Source organism: Nyctereutes procyonoides, unplaced genomic scaffold (assembly GCF_905146905.1).
Source record: "Nyctereutes procyonoides isolate TBG_1078 unplaced genomic scaffold, NYPRO_anot_genome, whole genome shotgun sequence".
Classification (NCBI taxonomy): Eukaryota; Metazoa; Chordata; class Mammalia; order Carnivora; family Canidae; genus Nyctereutes; species Nyctereutes procyonoides.
The window spans coordinates 17,527,246-17,548,240 of NW_026575133.1; the positions used below are offsets into that span (position 1 = coordinate 17,527,246).

Here is a 20,995-nt window from a genome sequence, read left to right on the forward strand (position 1 = left end):
ATTATGTCTAATCTTAGTCTTTCCTGCCTGTTTTCCTTCCTGTCTTCCATGTTAATCTTGACATTATCAGAAATCTCTAAAGTAGTAAATATCGTGACACTTTGAGTTAAATTTTTCCTTCTTTTTTTGGGTATGCCAGCAGTAATAATAGGGGTATAACATTTTGTTCTGGTAAGATGGTGTTTCTTCTTAAAGTTTTTACTTCTCGTGTGGTTTTTCATTTAGTATAACGAGAATCAAGGAGGTTTGTTTTTTTGGTTTTGTTTTTAAAGTTCTATTTATTTGACAGAGAGAGTACATGTGCACATGAGTAGGGGGGAGCGGCAGAGGGAGAAGCAGACTCCACGCTGAGCAGGGAGCCAGCCATGGGGCTCCATCCCAGGACCCTGGGATCATGACCTGAGCTAAAAGCAGCCGCTTAACTGAATGAGCCAATCAGGCACCCCCCAAGAAGTTTTGCTACCAACATTTCATTTTCTCATTGCCTAGTTTTATGTGTTACTGTAGAGTTTTTTTCTTTACTTTGTTCCTTTTGCCAGTTACTTTGGATGTGAACATACCTCATCGTCTCTTGCTTATTCATCCCGAGGTGATTGCCAGGTTAATGGTGCTGTGATTAGATGCATCCTTTTATTATTTTTTTTAAAGATTTTTAAAATTATTCATGAGAGACAGAAAGAGAGAGGCAGAGACACAGGGAGAAGATGCAGGATCCATTCAGGGAGCCTGACGTGGGACTCAATCCCAGGTCTCCAGGATCACATCCTGGGCTGAAGGCGACGCTAAACCACTGAGCCACCGGGGCTGCCCAGATGCATCCTTTTATATAAAAAAGGTTGACTCATCTTTAAATCTACCTTATTCCTACCTCTTGTCCTTTGCTTTGTCTGATTGGTTGACAAGTCTTTATTGGTTCTTCTTTCTGAATATCTTTTGTATAAGACTTTTCTGTTTTAAAATACTTGTTTTCTTACTATTTTTCTAGTTGAGGAATCCTTACCATTTATGGATAATTGCAAGAACCTTCTGACTTAACCTTTTGTCTCCTGTCTGTATTCTTATAGTACTACATACATGATATCCCCCAAAACACAAATCTTGGTATGACAGCTCTCCTGAAAAGCTTTCAGTAATTCTTTGCCATTTAGAGAAAACCAAATACTCACTGGTCCGATAGTAGTCATAGTTGAAACCATAAATGATGTCATCTTAGGGTGAGTGCGGAGAGAGGGGGAAAAAGGGAGATAAATCGGGCATACAACATCAAGTGAGAAGCCATGATGGGAGAGGTGGACAAAGGATGGGGAAGAAGTTGCCAGAGCAACAGGAGGGTGAGTGCTTCTAGGAGTCAGTCATCAGTAATAGTAGCAGGTGTTGCAGAGGTATCCCGTGGAAGGAACAAAAATCTTCTGGGGAGCATTTACTGCACTGAGGGACTGTGGAGGTGCCTTCATGGCGGTTATTCTGTGGTCAGTGCAGACATAGAAGAGATTATAATAAAATGGTATGAGGAGGAAGTTCATGCAGAGTACAGTGGGAGCACCTGGGACAGGCACCTAACCTGGGTTTGGAGAGAAGCCTTTTAAGGTGACACCACACTGAGTAGGAAATGATGAAGTTGCTGGGGGATTGGGAGTGTGTTCTGGGAAGGAAGAGTAGCTTATAGTATGGAAGGAGCCTGATTGGGCCTGAAAAACTCCACATGTTGATTAATGAAACCAAAATGCCTTGTTTTCGTTTTCTGTTAAGATGACCTTGAGGATGTTGGAAAAATGACAGCTGAAAACAAAATTGTTGTAGACAGAAGTGATCTAATCCCAAAAGTGTTAACTTTGAATGTAGGCGATGAGTTCTGTGGTGTGGTTGCCCACGTTCAGACTCCAGAAGACTTTTTTTGTCAACAGCTACAGAGTGGACGTAAGTAAAGTTTCTTGTTTTGTGCTATCAGTATAGCCTTATATACTTCAAGAGAGTGAAAAAGTGAAAGGGAAGTTAACTTACAGATTTGTATTTATTTTAAGATGTGATCTATATCTGCAGATAAGCTCGCTGAACTTCAGGCATCCCTTAGCGAGTACTGTGGTCAAGTGTCTCCACGCTCAGATTTTTATCCAACCATTGGTGATATCTGTTGTGCGCGATTCTCAGGTAACGGAAGAGTATTACTGAATTTTTTTAAACTTATAATGAAGTAAAAAGAAATGAAACAATCTTCAGTTTGCATTGGATGGCTGCATTCGAAGTCTGAGTATTAAAGTGCACCAATCATATTTTTAAATATGTACAGTGAAACAAATTTCTGTAATGGAAGAAGGCCTGTAAATGCTGGAGGAGTTGGTAAAGGAAGTTTCTGTTGTTTCATTAGCACTTTAGTTTTTGTGGACTTTTGCAGATAATTCCATTTATATCAGTATATAAACATAATCTTCCAAGGTCATGTGTTTGCCAGTTTTCTTGGGACTAGCAAGAGGGCCTGGAAGCATGGAGCTGTCATGGCACAGCTATGATGACTGGGTTCATTTTTTCTCTGCTGAAGGGAAAGAAGTCATTGGCCTCACAGAGGGGAGATACAAGAAGGGGCGATACAAATGTGCCTCCATTAAATTGATTGCCTGGTCAGTGGAGTCTAGTTGACTCCTACTGCCAGATATTCTAAAATTAGCCCTGCTTGATGCTTAGCAAATTGTTCCTGTATTGATTAGGCATCACTGTGGATTCATTCACAAGATCTGGACATGCTCTCTGTCCTAAGGAGTTAAGTGTCTGTGGGGAAGACAAAGCATGTTGTAAGGCATGACTGCCAAGGACGTGAGTGGTCTAGTAAGATATGCATAAAGGTGAGATTTTAGGAGTTGAAGTCTTGTGAGAAGCACAAGTAGCAATGTTGACTAAGCATATGTTGTTCTATAAAGCTTAATATTCTGTTAAAGTAAGACCTACAGAAGATTATGTCTCAATTTGAGAGGGAAAGTTTTTGTTTGTATCTGCACTGAAAAATCATCTGAGATGGAGTACCTCTTTTTTTCAGAGGATGATCAGTGGTACCGTGCCTCTGTTTTAGCTTATTCTTCTGAACAATCTGTACTGGTTGGATATGTAGATTATGGAAACTTTGAAATCCTTAGTTTGACGAGACTTTGTCCCATAACTCCAAAACTGTTGGAATTGCCAATGCAAGCTATAAAGTGTGTGCTGGCAGGTAAGACGTTTTTGTGGCCCCATATTCTTAAAATATTAAAACCTAAAGTAAGAGCATTAGAATTGAGATTAAACTACCCAGAAAATAAAAGAATGTGTTTAGATATAACTTCTCTTAATGCAAAAATAACCCTTAATAGAACATTTCAAATACACAGGACTATTTTGCTCTCTCTAATAAATAAGTTTAATGTATCTGTGGTTATGAAGTTATTTTCTGCTATTCGTAGAGTCTGCATTATTGATAAATATCATAGAAGCTGACTCATTACATAAAGTAGGACAAAACCTTATTAAAACAGTATGAACAGGGATCCCTGGGTGGCGCAGCGGTTTGGCGCCTGCCTTTGGCCCGGGGCGTGATCCTGGAGACCCGGGATCGAGTCCCACGTCGGGCTCCCGGTGCATGGAGCCTGCTTCTCCCTCTGCCTGTGTCTCTGCCTCTCTGTCTCTCTCTGTGTGACTATCATGAATAAATAAATAAAATCTTTAAAAAAAAAATAAAAAAATAAAACAGTATGAACATTATGAACATATGTTTAGGATTATTTTGTTTTGAGATTTTTATTTATTCATGAGAGACACAGAGTCAGGGACATAGGCAGAGGGAGGAACAGGCTCCCTACAGGGATCCTGATATAAGTCTCAACCCTGGGAACTCTGGAATCACAACCTGAGCTGAAGCACAATCACTCAGGTATCCCTGCTTAGTATTATTGTATATAAAATTTATCCCACCAGGAGCCAGAGCTTTTTTTCCATGTTAATAAATTGACTTCTATAACCTTCATTCAGATATACCAAAATTAAAGTACTTTCTGATTATCAGAAGGATATTTCCAAGGCTTTGCTACTAGCAGTGATTTTTTTTTTTTTTTTAGATTTTATTTATTTCAGGGATCCCTGGGTGGCGCAGCGGTTTGGCGCCTGCCTTTGGCCCAGGGCGCGATCCTGGAGACCCGGGATCGAATCCCACATCGGGCTCCCAGTGCATGGAGCCTGCTTCTCCCACTGCCTGTGTCTCTGCCTCTCTCTCTCTCTCTCTCTCTCTCTCTCTCTCTCTCTCTCTCTCTATCATAAATAAATTTTTTAAAAAGATTTTATTTCAGACAGAGAACAAGGAAGAGGGAAAAAGCATGAGCGGGTGGGGGGGGGTTGTTGGTGGCACAGAGGGAGATGCAGACTTCCTGCTGAGTGGGGAGCCCAACGTGGACCCCTATTCCAGGACCCTGGGGTCATGACCTGAGCCAAAGGCAGACACTTCACTGACTGAGCCACCCAAGCGTCCCATAGCAGTGTTCTTCTAACTACATTTTGCAACCTGTCCAAGATCCTTTCGTTAGGATTGGCTGCAAAATGTCGTTCTACAAAATTCCTCCTTAGGTGAAATGGAGGTGTCTGTGGATATGTTTCTTTTCACGTTTCTGATATATATTATGATTGTTCTCCAAAAAGGGTAGAACTAGTTTACACATCTACCAGAAAGGTAGCAAGCAGGGCGCCTGTTCCTTCATGTGTTTGTACACCAAATAAATACACCTCTTTGTTGTTTCATGTTGGCAGTTTTGGGAAGTTAAAACTAAATCGTTTCAATTACTTTATTACTGTGAGGCTGAACGTTTTTTTCCTGAGTTACTTGTATTCTTATGAAAAGACTAGGCATAACCTTGGGTTATTGATTTGCAAGTGCCTTTGCAATAAGTGCTGCAGATGTTTTTTATGTCATTGTAAGGACCAATATTTCTTCCTGGACCATTTGATATTTTTGTTTATAACTTTCTAAAGTTCTTGAGATATAATCTATATACCTATGATTCTCAGTCTTAGGTATACAATTCAGTAATTTTTAGTAAATTTACTGAGTTGTATAGACATTACCCTGATGAAATTTCTTGTGCCAGGTGGTAGTTAATCCTAGCACCCCAGGAAATCACTCATCTATTGTCTTCGAGATTTGCTTTTCTGGACATTTTATATCGATGGAATTACGGTTTGTTTACATAGAAGTACAACAGTTTTCTATAGGCTTTTTCTTTGTAATTTTGCCTTCATTTTAATTAGAAAATCCTTCTGCTCAGGTGGGACTTTTTGGTTTTGGTGTTTGTCAGATTCCTTAGGTTTAACTTTTTGGAAACTAGGATCTAAATTTCCTATGCCTGTTATAAGAAGGATTTTAATATTCTTTTAAAAATTCCTTGCTAGGAGTAAAGCCATCATTAGGAATTTGGACTCCAGAAGCTATTTGTCTGATGAAAAAAATTGTGCAGAACAAAATAATCATGGTGAGAGTGGCAGACAAGCTGGAAAACAGCTCCCTGGTGGAGCTTGTAGATAAATCTGTGACGCCTCATGTCAGCATTGCTCAGGCTCTTAGAGATGCTGGCTTTGCTGTTCGGGAGACAGGGATGTTGGCAGAAAAACCCAGTGTCATGAAAGAAGCCAACGGTAAGTAAAATGTCTACTCGATGATGTCTGTGCTGGAGTTCAGATGGTTTTGTGTATGTGTGGATTCTTGCACTCTCAGAAAGAATGGATGTTGTGTCTTTTTGCATCAAGCCTTCATTTAAATACATTATGAGTATGTTGGAAAACTGAAAAAAGCAAAACAACTGTGGGTCACTAGAGCTGAAGGATCAGTCAGAAATGTGAATTTGAAATTCAGTGAGGTGTAGTTATGGCTAACTGTAATACCAATGAACTTTACTGTAAAGTCACTTAAAAAAGTCACTGGAAATTCAGTTCTTCAAAAGCAGGTTCCTCACCAGCCCCATCTCTTATCCTCACTTTGACCCTGTTTTGCATAAGTTCACTTATTTTCACAGATCCCTTGGGTGTAGAAGAAAAACCAAATCCATTGGAGTGGACATGGGTTGAACTTGCTGTTGACCAAACAGTAGATGTTGTGGTCTGTATGATGTACAGTCCTGGAGAATTTTATTGCCATGTGCTTCAAGAGGATGGTAAGTGGACTCTTCTCATTTATTTTTTCTTACAAATACAGTGGTATAGCTTCTAACTGAAGAGGAGTTTACTGAATAATAGAAGTACTGTCTTTTCAAGAAGGGTCAAGTGGGTATTTCTACTTCCAAGAAAGATTTGGTTATACTTAATTGCTTTTTATTCCATTTTAAGCCATTATTTCTATTTTCAAAAATCTGTTAATAATCAGGGCAGCCCAGGTGGCTCAGTGGTTTAGCGCCGCCTTCAGCAGGGTGTGATCCTGGAGACCCAGGATCGAGTCCCAAGTCGGGCTCCCTGCATGGAGCCTGCTTCTCCCTCTGCCTGTGTCTCTGCCTCTCTCTCTCTCTCTCTCTGTTTCTCATGAATAAATAAATAAAAATCTTTTAAAAAATCTCTTAGTAATCAAATCAGTTTGGATTCCACAGAATGTCTTTTAAATTCTTTATTTTTTTTTAATTCATGAGAGACCCAGAGAGAAGGGCAGAGACATAGGCAGAGGGAGAAGCAGGTTCCCTATGGAGAACCTGATGTGGAATTCAATTTCAGGACCCTGGGATCACACCCTGAGCCAAAGGCAGATGCTCAACCACTGAGCCACCCAGGTGTCCCTTAAATTCATTTTTGAAAATTAAATATAATGGTTGATTTTATTAAAGCATAACGTTCATATATATAAGTGCACATTGTGATAATGTGTTATTACTACACTAAGGCAAAACCCTGAATAACCAATATCTTGGTCAAGAAGTGAAGTATTACCAGTAATCCAGAAGTTTCAAACCTCCGTGTGCCTCTTTTGATGACTACACCTTCACTTTAAAAAGTTAATACTCTCCTGCCTTCTAATAGCATAGTTTTTCCTGGGTTTGAACTTTACATAAATGTAATCATACAATATGTACTCCTGTGTGCCTTGTCATCTTTTTTTCACATTGTGAGGTCATTTCTTCATTTTTACATGTAGCAGTATCCTGTTTCTTGTCACATTGACTATATTGCAAATTTGTTTCTTTTATAAAGTTAGACATGTGGGTTATTTCTAGTTCTGAGCTATAAAATGATATTGGTGTAAACATTTCCATGTAAATTTGGTGCATGTGTATATGTGTTTCTTTTGAATACATACCCAGGAATGAAATTACTGGCCCATATCCTAAAGGGCATATATATTTTCAGCTTTGACCAATGAATGCTAAAAAGTTTCCATGGTGATTATGACAGTTGTCAGTTTGAGAGTTTTAGCTGCTCCACATTCTCATACTTGTATTTTCCTTCCTTTTTATTTGAGGTATTCTGATGGGCATTATTAATTTTAACATTTCTAAACCTTGATTTTCTTCTCTGTCACTTGGGGACTTTAAACTAGGTGCCTACGTCCCTGTCTGGTTCCCAGTTTGTGAGATTGTCATTCCTCTTTTTGGAATCATCTGGTAGATAGGCCACAATTTCATATAAAATTAAAAATTTTTGAAGTTTTTATTTTCATAGGTGATTATACAAGCATATTGTAGGAAATTCAAAAATTAAAAAGAGTATATAGTGGGAAGTAAGTTTCTCAGTCCCTCTCTCAATTTTCTAAATATCTTTTTAGAAGTAGTCTATGAGGGCAGCCCGGGTGGCTCAGCAGTTTAGCACTGCCTTCAGCCTAGGGTGTGATCCTGGAGACCCGGGATCAACTCTCACATCAGGCTCCCTCTTTGGAGGGAGCTTCTCCCTCTACCTGTGTCTCTGCCTCTTTCTCTCTGTGTCTGTCATGAATGAATAAATAAATTTTTTAAAAAATCTATGCAAAAAAAAATAGAAGGGTAGTCTATGCATATGCTTGTGTGAATGTATGTATCCCTGTTTGCTTAAATGATAAAATACTGTAAATGACTTAGGCACTTTCGTTCTCCACTAGGTCTTGGACTGAGAGGCAAATTTACATAGTTTTTTCTTTTCTTTTTTTTTTTAAAGATTAATTTTTAAATTTATTTTGAGAAAGAGTGTGTGAGCCAGGTGAGGGGCAGAGGGAGAAGAAGGAGAGAAGCATTCTCTGAGCTGAACAGGGAGCCAGAAGCGGGGAGGGAGGACCTGTCTTAAGACCCTGAGATAATGACCTGAGCTGAAATCAAGAATTGGATGCTTAACTGACTGAGCCACCTAGGCACCCCTCAGCATTTTAAAGCTCTCCAGCTTCTGGCTGGTGTGTTTGAGTGATTCACCTTCCATTTCCCGACTTTGCCAAACTGCTCCCTCCGAGTAAGTTTTGACTGCTTAATTGTATACTTTACCTCAGAGCCATTTCTTCCTTCTGGAGCACCCTCTCCTTATCTCTCCTATTTCCTATAAAAGCTTAGCACACATAGGTCATCCCTCTAAATTTCCTTAGCAGACATCTGTGCGTCCACATAGTAATTATGTGTCCTCCTTCAGGACAGCTTGTATGTCACATTCTGTACAGGCTTGTGTGCATGCTCTGATAGGCTGGTAATAGTGCCATAGTAGGAGATTACCAAGAGCATGAACTAATAATGACTTATTTTCCCAGTTAACTTTTTAATAAGGAAAAGAGAAAAGCATCTCGTCTATACTTAATAGTTGTTTGGGAATGTACCTGAGATTGTATGATCAAAACATTTCCTAACTTTAAAGGAAAATCTGTATTCTGCATGCTTTTTAAATATTGAATGCAATATGTGTATTGTTTTCAGCCTTAAAGAAACTCAATGATTTGAACAAGTCATTAGCAGAATATTGCCAGCAGAAGGTGCCCAGTGATTTTAAGGCAGAAATAGGGAGACCATGTTGTGCTTCTTTTGCAGGTAAGTTGCAGTTGAAACAGTCTTGATTTTGATAGAAATTGTTGTTTCCTGACATTCATCTCTTATTTTTAATGCTTATTTTCCTCCTTATATTTAAGCAAATATTTCTCACAATCAAGACTAAATGAATGCTTAGAATACCATGTTTTGTCTTCTCTTTGTAACAAATGAAATTTTATTACCTCAGCTCTGTTAAATTTTGTTAAATGCTTTTCTTTCAAAATTTCTGATATTAAAGTTAGGTAACGGAACCTGTTCACTGCAGGTTCATTGTTTCTTCTGGTCACCCCATGCATGTTTAGTGTGAAAGTATATTTTATTAAACACTTTAATTTCACTGTATGAGTTTTTGTATTATTTTACTAAAACCAATAAAAAAAATTGTCCTTAGTTACAAGAGTATTATAAGGCATCCAGATGACAGATATGTTCAAGGTTATGAAGTCTTCCATTCACTTTCATGTTCTTAATTATTGGATGAGTGATAAATGAAATATTTAATTTATATCTGATGTTAAAGTTGTGGTGCTGTAAAAATTTTGGATGTATTCTAAAAATGGATTTTGAGAACTCTCCTGGGGATTTCTGAATGAAAAATAAAGCCATCATCTGGAGAAGAGAGCAAATTTACTTGGTTACTTTAGATACAAGTTTTTTGTTGTTGTTGAAGATTGAAAGTTCAAATGTTAATAGAAGGGAAATAATGTTCCATGTTACAAACTTTGTGTTAAATATAGGTGATGGTAATTGGTATCGTGCTTTAGTCAAGGAAATCTTAGCAGATGGAAACATTAAAGTCCATTTTGTGGATTATGGGAACATGGAAGAAGTTACTGCAGATGAACTCCAAATGATCCCATCCAAATTTTTAAAACTTCCATTTCAAGGGATACGGTGCTGGTTAGTAGGTATGGTGCAGAATAAGAAACTTTCTCAACTGTTTTCTAATTCTTAGAGTATATGCACTTTTAAGTATTAACATTTATAATTTTACATTTGAATTAGAAGGTCCTGCCTCATAACATTTAGAAATGTATTTTTGAAGGTATTTGCTGAAATGTTCAGTATTGATGTTAAAGTAGGGAAGCAGCTACTTTTCTGTGCTTGATAGTAAAAACCAGTGTGTTTTCTTGCAGGCATTTTGCAGGATTTAAGAGTTTCAAATATTCCTTTTTGTTTCCACATTTTTACTCATAACAATTTATCCCAAAGTTTACCTACAAGGAAATTCATTATACTTCTGTTAATAATAGCAAAACCACCTAAAAAGCCAATTACAGAGGATTGGTTAGATGATGATCCATATAATTGACAATAGTAACACCTATTTCAGTTGATTGTTGTGAGGGCTAAATGAATGCTTAGAAACAATTTTTCTGGCATGCAGAGTTTGATTTTAATTGTTTCCTCTTATCACCCAGAAATTAAAGGGATGTTAACCAAGTATTATTAATGTAAAGAATTGTTCATGAGGTACATGAAGCATGCAAGTTACAAAAGAGATACAGGACAGCATTATAATTATAAGGACAGGCTCTGGAACCTACTCTCCTACCTACTGTGAGAATCTTAGCAAGTGATTCAAAGTCTCTGGGGCATCTGTTTTCTCATCTGTTTCTATCCTCTTCCTCAAAGAGTCATTAAGAATAGAAGAGATAAAAATATAAAGCACTTAACGCTACCTGGCATTATATCCATAATAGCTGTTATTATTGCAAAGGTTTCTTTATAAAAGATGTATGTATGTGCTTGTGGATCTTTGCATATGCACATGAAAATTATGGAAGATTGGATAGCAAAATGTTAATAGTGCTTATGTCTGGAAGCATAGATGCTTTTTATCTTTCCTTTTGCATGTTTTCTTTCTACTTAACTATGTTTCAGATTATTTTTAATTACCATGTTTTATGTCTGTGCTTAAGATGTGGCCTCCAGGGATCCCTGGGTGGCGCAGCGGTTTGGCGCCTGCCTTTGGCCCAGGGCGCGATCCTGGAGACCCGGGATCGAATCCCACGTCGGGCTCCCGGTGCATGGAGCCTGCTTCTCCCTCTGCCTGTGTCTCTGCCTCTCTCTCTCTCTCTCTCTCTCTCTCTCTGACTATCATAAATAAATAAATAAATAAATAAATAAATAAAAAAGATGTGGCCTCCATGTTAAAAAAAAAAAAAAATAATGTGGCCTCCAGACAAGCAGCATCAACTTGAGAACTTAAACTGCAGATTCTTAGTTCCCAACCAAGATCCGCTAAATTGGAAATTCTAGAATATGGCCCTGAAATCTGTTTTAATGAGCCCTGTAGGTAATTCAGATGCACACTCAAGTTTGAGGATTGCTATTATTAAAATAAGGGGATAAACCAAAATTATCAGAAAAATAATTTTTGGTTAAGTTGTTTAACATTTTGAAATCATTAGAAAACTGTCCAGAGAAGTGAAAATGTATGGCTGATGTCTTCTACCAGAATAATTAGGAACTCATCATTGTCTGTGTAACAGAATACAGTGATGGCTTTTAACCATATTTTTTGCCTATTGGAAAAATGCCAGGTAAAGATACACTAGTGCAGAAAGTAAGGGAAGTTTCTGAGCCTCCTAAAACTCTAGTTAGTATGTTTACAAATGTGTTATCTGTAACTCAGGCATGAAAGGTGTAGAAATGTAATCGAACATTGAAAAAAGATATTCAAAATGCCTGGCCCAAACTGGTCAAGGCCAGTTCCATACACTGTTGAAGCAAAAATGCAGCTTGGGCACAGAATTCTTTTTAATGCTATTCTTATTTGCCAGATATACAGCCTAGAAACAAGCATTGGACTGAAGAAGCCATAGCAAGATTTCAGATGTGCGTTGCAGGGATAAAACTCCAAGCCCGAGTGGTTGAAATCACTGGACAGGGATTGGGAATCGAGCTCACTGATCTCTCCACTTCTTACCCCAGAATAATTAATGATGTTCTGATTGATGAATATCTGGTTTTAAGAACTAGTTCACGACATAAAGACTTGACAAATAATAGATCTGTGGGTAAACATAATCTTCAAGTTGATGTCGGGCTTCAAGGTAACATTTAAACCATTGATTTGTTATTTAAATTTATGTTATCCTTTGCTTTTGGGGCTACAAAACCTTTTCTATCCAAGTGATGCAGTTTTTCCAAAGGAATACATGCTTGTGGAAGTAGGTTAATAGTAAGTTATTAAAATTAGTATTTATTGGGTGGCTGAGTGGTACAGTCGGTTGAGCGTTTGACTCTTGTTTTCAGCTCTGGCTGGGAGGGATCTCAGGGCCTGGATATTAAGTCCTACATTGGGCTCTGTGCTCAGCATGGAGTCTCCTCCTCTGCTCCTCCTGCACATGCACATTCTCTCTCAAATTAATAAGTCTTTAAAGAAAATAGTATTTATTGAAACATGGCTTTATTAAACACTGTAATTATTTATCAGATAATCTTGCATCATACAGTTACATAGCCCTTAAAGTGAATCATTTGTAAGAGTTAAATATACTTACAGAAATGGAAATATACTACATTAAATATACTTACAGAAATGGAGTGTGGTAGGTCAAAGGTTCTCATTCTAGGTTGGACTTTTTTTTTTTTTTAACAGAATCCCTCAAATTGAATAGATTGTTTTTGTGAAATTACAGATTGTCATTTTAGAGATTTGTGAACGTTATTAGTTGATGAGTAAATTAAGTGATTAAATATATAACTGGAAGAGAATAACAACTTTGATCTGTTTTATACAAGATCTGTTTTGTATGTTTTCAGCCATCTCTTTAGCTGAGCAGTGGAGGACGATAGAATTGCCAGTTAATAAAACTGTACAAGCAAGCATATTAGAAATTGTAAGCCCACATTTATTTTATGCTCTACCAAGTGAGATGCCAGGTAAGAAACCAAAATTTGAGACACATTTATGCTCCTCTTTTTAACTGTATAATAAAACGCTTATCTGAACCCTTTAGGAAGTGATAGAGAAGGGAAGGCTAGTGATTTTTGTTTTGTTCAGTGTTTTAAGGAAAAATTGGCCATTATAATATTTCAGGCATATTTAGTTATACAAACACAAATGAGAGCATGAAGGGAAATGCTTTTGCATTTAGCACCTACCCAACACAGTCAAATCTACAGCTTTTTATAAGGAAATGGTGTCCTTAACCACTGTAAAATTTATTTTTTAAAAATATACCACCACAAAAATAGATACTATCTATGTTGAATTGCATTTACAAAGCTAACCTTCTATGACCTTTTAAAAAAAATTTGGTATATTGAAAATACTTTGTAATCAGTCTATAATCAGCGTTTTTATAGCTTAGAAACTTAGAGAAATGTTTTATACTGGACCTACTCCTTAGTAAAATAGCATATAAATGTTTTCTTTCTTGTTTCATGGAAGTTTATAATTAAGAAATCTCTTCAATATATTTGAGTTTATCCTAGTAGTGTCAGAAGGAGAGTTAATGCAAGGTGGATGATGGCTATTCAACATAATTGCAGGTACTTGAAGGCTGAGAAAGTGAATCTTTGTTTCAAATGGTAAAACCACAAATTTTGATGCCAACAAGTGCTCTTAAATCTATATCTGGGATCCAAATCATCATCTTTAATTTGTGTAGTGGAAAGCAGGGACTTAGGGTTATTGAATCCTGATGAATTGGAAATATTTCATTTTATCTTATTAACTGTAACATACCGAAATGAAAAGTATACTGAAAAATTGTCAAAGGATGACTTAATAAGTTTCTGTAGTGTGAACACACTGGTACAACCACCCTGATCTAGAAGTTAGCTGTCCAGAGGCTTCCTTCTTACTCCCTCCCAGTATTACATCCCTTTTGTATAAGGTAAGCACTATTGGTTTTATATATTCTTAAAATATAAATGTAAACAGATTTTTTTTTTTTTTAGTGATTCAATTTGACATTCTTTTTACATACTGTCTAAACAGCACTGCAAATTTCTTCACAAAAGATTGCATTCTTATGTTTCAGGAGATCAAGAAAGATTGAAAATATTGACAGCTGAATTGTTAGAATATTGCAATACTCAGAAAAGCCAATTGTCTTACAGACCCAAAATTGGTGATGTGTGCTGTGCCAAATACACAAGTAAGGTTCTTTTAGGTAAAATATTAAAGAGGAATTAGAATTATTTGGTTCTCTTTTTCATGAAATTTTGTGTATTTTGTTAGATTAACAGCAAGATTATAGGTTTGATTCATGTGTTGGGGTCATTTAGCTTTTCTGTTCTATAATTATAGATTATATTTAGGTAAGGATATAGGTAGATATCTACAAATCTATCAGTATTTCTAGATAGTTAGCTTTAGATAACTCTATATGGTGGACTGATAATATATGTGGAGGAATTGCAAATAATTTATAGAACTTTATGAATTTGCTAAAAAAGGAATGAGTGCCTTAGACTTGTTAAATCAGGTATGCTTTAGCCGTTATCCTGTTGTTTAATATTTCATATTAAAAGTTAACAAATATGTTTTAGGAATAAAAATAATAGAGTAAAAATTCTTGGACAGAAATTTGGGGAATTCCTGAGTCAAAGGATGTAAATTGTTTTGTAAGTTTCAGAAGCATATTGGTCTGTAGGCATCTTAAAGAAATGTCCATATGTACCAAAAGTGTGTGAGTGGGCCCATGTCATCTTTCTCTTGCCAGCAATGGATTTAAAATGCTTTTGATCTGTTGCCCACATGGAATTCATTTAAAAAGTCTTTAAATTTTGGGATCCCTGGGTGGCGCAGCGGTTTGGTGCCTGCCTTTGGCCCGGGGCGCGATCCTGGAGACCCGGGATCGAATCCCACGTCGGGCTCCCGGTGTATGGAGCCTGCTTCTCCCTCTGCCTGTGTCTCTGCCTCTCTCCCTCTCTCTCTCTCTCTATCATAAATAAATAAAAAATTTTAAAAAAAGTCTTTAAATTTAGATACACAGTTAAATGTATTTTTAGTTTTGCTTTTCTTTTGTATGATACCTGGATCTATACTTTCCCTCCCTTTCTTCCTGATAGAAATGTGTCGCAATTTTTGGTTAGATGAGTATTTACAATTACTTTATTGGAATTGCATAAACACTATTCACAGCCTAGCTACATAGTATACCGTGACCTATGAGATTCATGGTTACGTATCTCTTTTGCAGCCTTTGTTGTTATTAGTGTTTTGTATATTCTCACTGATTATCTCCAGTTCTCTGCATTGGTATAAATTCTCCTAGAGAAGCAGCCCAGGTGGCTCAGCGGTTTAGCGCTGCCTTGAACCCAGGGCCTGATGCTGGAGACTCGGGATCGAGTCCCATGTCGGGCTCCCTGCATGGAACTTGCTTCTCTCTCTCTCTCTCTCTCTCTCTCTCTCTCTGTCTCTCTGTCTCTCATTAATAAATAAAATAATTTAAAAAATTCTCCTAGTGAACACTTCATGTACTTTGTCAGCTTTTATTACATTGCTAGTGCTTGCAGCCTTCTGACCTCCTATCTAGACTGCTTGTTCTCCAGACTTGAGTGATCACCCTGGAAGTTTTCCTTCATCCTCATATTGGGGTTGTTTCAACACCACTCCCTTGTGTTTAGATTTCTCTCCCATCCCACCATGTTGGCTCCGTTTCTCCCTTCCTCGTGTCACCTTGTTTTCTGAAATCCTTACTTTGGATTTATTATAATAATTGGTTATATCCATCCTCCAGAAGCTGAAAAAAGGTACGTGTAAGATAAATTTTCTGTTATCTCCCCATGTACTTCCATGTTTGAAAAAATGTTGATTTTACCCTGATAGTTAATTGATAGCTTGCCTAGATACAGAATTCTAGATTGGAAATCATCTTTCCCTTAAAATTTTGAAAACATTGCTTTTGTTATTTTAAGATTTTTTATTTTTAAGTAATCTCTACACCCAGCATGGGGCTCGAAATCACAACCCCAAGATCCGGAGCCTCAAGCTCCACTAACTCAGCCAGCCATGTGTCCTGCTTTTATTGTTTTTTAGCTGTTGATGTTGCTGGTCAAGAGAGAGGTCATTTAGAGTCTCCAAACTTTGTATTTTATTTTCCCCTTTCTGGACCTGTTGGTAATCTCTTTATTACATGTTTTGAAATTCATAATGTGACTTGGTACTAGTTTTCACTATTGTGTTGGGCACTCATACTGGGTGGGCCCTGAAGTCTAGAAATTGATGAGCTTCGGTTTTGAGAAATTTTTCTGAAATTTTTTTTATTACCTTCTTTCCTATTCTGTTAGAAACTCCAGATAATTTTTTTTTTTTAAGATTTATTTTGGAGAGAGAACAATGGGGAGGGAGTAGAGGGAGAGAGGGATAGAGAGAATCTCAAGCAGACCCCCTGCTGAGCATGGAGCCCACACAGGGCTCAATCTCAAGACCCTGAGATTGTGACCTGAGTTAAAAACCAAGAGTCAGATATTTAACTGACTGAGCCACCCAGGTACCCCAAGGAACTCCAAATATTCTAATATTGGACTTGAAATTCTTCTGCTAAGTTTCCTGTTCTCTTTCAATTTTGTTTTTTTATAAGAGTTCCTTGATTCTATCTTCCAATTTATTGAGTATTTCACTTTTGATACCACATATCTAGTTTCAGTAGCTTTTTTGTTTTTTCAAATGTGTGTCTTTAATGCTGACTTGCTCTTATTTCAAGGATGGAAGGCGATTTTGTTAGCAGATTTTAGTATCATTCTTCTAATTGTCCCTGTCTTCTCCCTGTTTTCTTGAGTTCCTATTTTGTTCTACTCTGTCACGTTGAAGCTTTCTTCAAATGTCTGGTGATTCTTTGCTGTTGACTTGCAGTGGGGCACTTAAAAGTTAATTGGAAGCTTCTTTGTGGGCAGAGCTTGTACACTGCTGGCCTTCACTGTTGGGTCATGGAGCTGTGCCATTTCACTGAGGCTCCTGCTGTTGGTATCTTGAAGTGCATTTCACTTGGTGGAATCATTGTCTCCTGGTTGGTGTGCATAGCTTGCCCAACAGTGTTCTTGGTAAATTTCTTCCTCTTATTGAGTCTAGTAGTCTATCTGGTTCATCCTCTCTGGAGAAGAAACCTCTAGTCTTTTGCCCTTGAGTAGGAGCAGATGCCTGGAAATGGGGAGGACATTCTAAGCTTTATTAAAACACGTGAACATAAAACTGATCGTCCTCTTTGTGTAAATGTGTTTATAAACTATTCAGATGTCTTGGGAAGTAAGTTTGCTTTCTTTACTCAGCCCTCATTTTCAGCTCCATCCTCACTACTATCTTGGAATGCATTAATTATTAGGGCTTGGGATTCAGGATGCAAATGAAGATGCCTCTTTGCTTTCCCATAGCCAGCTTTGGTTGAACTCTGCTAAATCATTTCCATTCCTGCCATCTGCTTTCCAGCTTCCAATATTACATTGTCTTCTCTCTTGTCCTCTATATCCTTGTGGTTTTGTGCCATTTTCTTTTTAATCATGTAGTTATCTTTTTAGTAGCATCTGGAAAGAATGGAAGTGATGCTTGTGTTTCATCTGGACTCTAACCAGAAATGTTGGCATGAATTTCTCACTGATGTAAATGTGAATAACCATCTTAAGGGAGGGGAGGGGGTCATTGTATGTAACTTCTTACCTGAGCTTCCATCATATTTTCAGATGATGATTTCTGGTACCGTGCCATTGTTCTGGGGACATCAGATGCCGAAGTGAAAGTGCTCTATGCAGATTATGGAAACCTTGAAACTCTGCCTCTTTCCAGAGTGCAGCCAATTTCTATCAGGCACCTGGAGCTTCCTTTCCAAATTATTAAATGTTCACTTGAAGGTAGGCAGTCAAGTCACTTTCCGATTGGGATATCTGTGTGATTTTTCTTTTTTCTCCTCTGTTTTATAGCCTCTGTCTGAATCAAATGGGCATTTCAGAAACTGCTCAGACTTCTGAATATCAAGCAGAGCTAACAAAAAAAAAAAAAAAAAACCCTATCTTTCATCCTTTATTTCATTGTCACAGAAATTACATTGGTAGCTTATTTGTTCAGAGATTGTTTGGCCCCAGATTGCACAGCTAGAAGTGGCAAGGCCAGGGGAGAAGTAGGCCATCTGAGCCTTATCCAAGAGCTTCTAGGCTCTGTCATGGTGCTCTCTTTGGAGACAGAGATAATACCACTTGGGAGTACTTTACTATGTACTCTATCTGCACATGTTTAGCTCTTTAGTTGGTGGTTGAATAAAGTGAATGAGTGTTAAAGTAGCTTTTTACTCTTACTCCTGATTTCATTACATAGTGGTCCTAGCAGATAAAAACTCACTCGTTGCCTCTTAGTTTGCTTGGTTTTGACTCAGGGAGAGAGTTGGAACATACTATTATTGTTTGCTTCTCCCATTATAATGGACATAGGTCCACGGCAACAGACAGTTGTCTGTTTTATTCCCTCTAGACCTAGATTAGTGTTTGACAGGTAATAGGGACCAATGAGTATTTATTGAGTGATTTTTTTTTTAATGCAACAGCAGTAGTACATCAAAGCTTACCCAAGCCAGCTAAAGTGAGACTTTTGCTTATTATCTTTAGATGATATATGTAAATATTTATCTTGTTTAAAGGGGCTCAAAGATTAATATTCAGGTTTTTTTCCCCAGGACTGATGGAATTGAATGGAAGCTGCTCTCAATTAGTAATGGAACTACTAAAAAATTTCATGTTGAATCAGAGTGTAATGCTTTCTGTAAAAGGAATTACCAAGAATGTCCATACAGTGTCAGTTGAGAAATTCTCTGGAAATGTTATTGTCAATCTAGCTGATAAGCTGGTGACATATGGTCTGGCAAAAAGCATCACATCTAAAAAGCAAAGTACTTTAAGTACGTATATTTTTTCAAGTTTAATGACAAATATAAGCGTAATTAAGAACAGATGTAATCAGTGTAGGTGACTTGGTTTTTCCTTAGTCTCTGTGGTCATGTTTCTTTCATCCTCCCCCTTTGTAAGACTCATGCTGTCACCTCAGGGGAGCCACTGGATAGAAGCAGGCCTCCCCGTCCAGATTTTCCTTAGCTTAGGCTCAGCAGAGTTGAGTGATCCCATTGGAGATAGCATTGATTCTGAGAGTTTTAGAAATGTCTAGCATTCAGAATGACTTCCAACTACATTCGATCCTGACCAAAGTGAGAAGAGTTTGTATGAGATTGGATCTCATAGTTATCTCTTAAGATGATTATTTGGAAGGCTTGCCCTTGGCTGAAGAGATATCCCACATATGATAGGCAAAAGACCTAGAATTTTGGAGATGGGGACGTTACTTTGGTGAAACCCAGGGCTCAGTAGTAGAAAATATTAAAGCCCAAGGGAGAAGTTAATTAAGTCTTTTATAGTTAGAACCCATGCCTAAGGGGTAGAGCTGTGTGTATTCAGACGACTCAATTTTTTAATTCTTTATGGTGTATATTCTTTAATAGTCTTTTGTACTTGCTTTTAGAAAAGACATGCAGGATGAATTGCTGTTGCACAGAGTTACAGAAACAAGTGGGTAGAATTTCCTTGAAGTGAAATTAATACTCATTACATTTTTAGAAATGAAATAATACTATTTTTTCTTCTTCCATAGGTTGAAAAACATGAACAGGTTCTTCTCTTCCTCTTAAATAATCCAACAAATCAAAATAAATTTATTGAAATGAAAAAATTGTTAAAAAGTTAAGTAAGTTAAGTTTAATGTTTTCACCACTTCTGTAACCATCAACAGGACATCTCCAGGCATGTCAGGGTAGAATTGATGGTGTGAAACACATCATGCAGTGGTTCTTTATTTTGTGACCTAATGATCTGAGGTCTGGTTGTAATGTTTTCGCTGTCTTCTAGGTTTTGATACTCTTACTTTGGCACTGCTAATGGGATTGGGTCCAGGGCTGTTCAGGTTGCAGCCACTCACCTTACTGTTATTCAATTCTGAATGCTCACATTACTGATAAACCTGGAGGGACTTGTAAACATTGTGAGATGAAGCTCTGCCTTAAATTCTGTGTATCTAGGTGTGGAATTAACTCTCACTTGCGCATACTGCTATAAAAATGTTTAGCACTTAAAAAAAGATTTATGTATTAGCATGGAAGTGGGATGGGGAGGGGGCAAAGGGAGAAAGAAATTCTCCCGAAGATTTCCTACAGAGTTTAGCGCCGGACTCGGGGCTCAGTCTTAACAATCCTGAGATCATGACCTGAGCCAAAACCAAGAGTTGGACTCTTAACCCAGGCACCCCCTGTTTAGCACTTTTTGTGAAGCAGTTCTAAAGGGCCAAGAATAGAAAGGGGGCTGCACTGATAGTGTATTTCATTTCCAAACAAAACTTCTTCGCCTTTGGCCATGGTGATTCTGGTGCTTACAGGCAATAATTAATGTGTTTTAAACAAGAGTTCCCCTGCTTTTGTACTGTTTGGGATGCTTTGTTCCAAGATAGCCCTCAGAAAGTACTTCGTGCCAATTAGAATTTCTGATTAAAATGAAATCATCCTTCCTGCCTTGTCTGACTGATAAAATTCCTGCCAAAAGCAAATGATCTTTTGATTTACTATGATTTAGTATGTGTATTCTTGTTGGCTGAAGCACAGCCTGTGTCAGCCCCTTTGAGTGGCTCTGCGGGTGGTAGTGCCTTGCAGGGGTGGGATAGCTCTCTAGCAGGGCCTGCTGTGAGCCGTCTTCTCAGTTCACTGTGGCAGTGCAGTTGTGTTGTTTCTAAGAAAGTGTAACTGAATTCTAAGTTGCGTGTCATTAATGCTAGAGCAGCAATTTTGAGCCTCCTGATGTATTTCCTTTACAAGTTTTGTGTTATTTCTAATAAACGCTGACCTATAGTTGCAGTTACAACCTTTAGTCCTTGTTAATACATGCAATTTCAATACTGAATGCTGTCTTTGTATACTTGAGTTTAAAATTTTAAATTTAAAAAAATAAAAAATAAGGTAGAATCTTAAATTTAATGATTACTTCATAGATGAAGGGATATACAATGACACGAACTTCTAGAATTTAGTCCTAGTGCCAAATTATCATATTTT

General features: G+C 37.6%; 1 protein-coding gene across 1 annotated transcript in view; it reads left to right on the top strand.

Moving 5' to 3' along the window:
• TDRD1 (tudor domain containing 1) overlaps positions 1-19,641 on the top strand; it is a 53,221-nt gene extending 33,580 nt beyond the window's left edge. The window contains exons 15-27 of the mRNA XM_055299889.1: positions 1,750-1,917; positions 2,041-2,148; positions 3,029-3,199; positions 5,401-5,643; positions 6,021-6,158; positions 8,853-8,963; positions 9,701-9,871; positions 11,750-12,022; positions 12,735-12,854; positions 13,961-14,077; positions 17,601-17,768; positions 19,420-19,466; positions 19,549-19,641. Of these exons, the coding sequence (XP_055155864.1) occupies positions 1,750-1,917; positions 2,041-2,148; positions 3,029-3,199; positions 5,401-5,643; positions 6,021-6,158; positions 8,853-8,963; positions 9,701-9,871; positions 11,750-12,022; positions 12,735-12,854; positions 13,961-14,077; positions 17,601-17,768; positions 19,420-19,466; positions 19,549-19,641 (1,928 nt within the window). The remainder of the gene's footprint in view (positions 1-1,749; positions 1,918-2,040; positions 2,149-3,028; positions 3,200-5,400; positions 5,644-6,020; positions 6,159-8,852; positions 8,964-9,700; positions 9,872-11,749; positions 12,023-12,734; positions 12,855-13,960; positions 14,078-17,600; positions 17,769-19,419; positions 19,467-19,548) is intronic.
• The last annotated feature ends 1,354 nt before the right edge of the window (positions 19,642-20,995 follow it).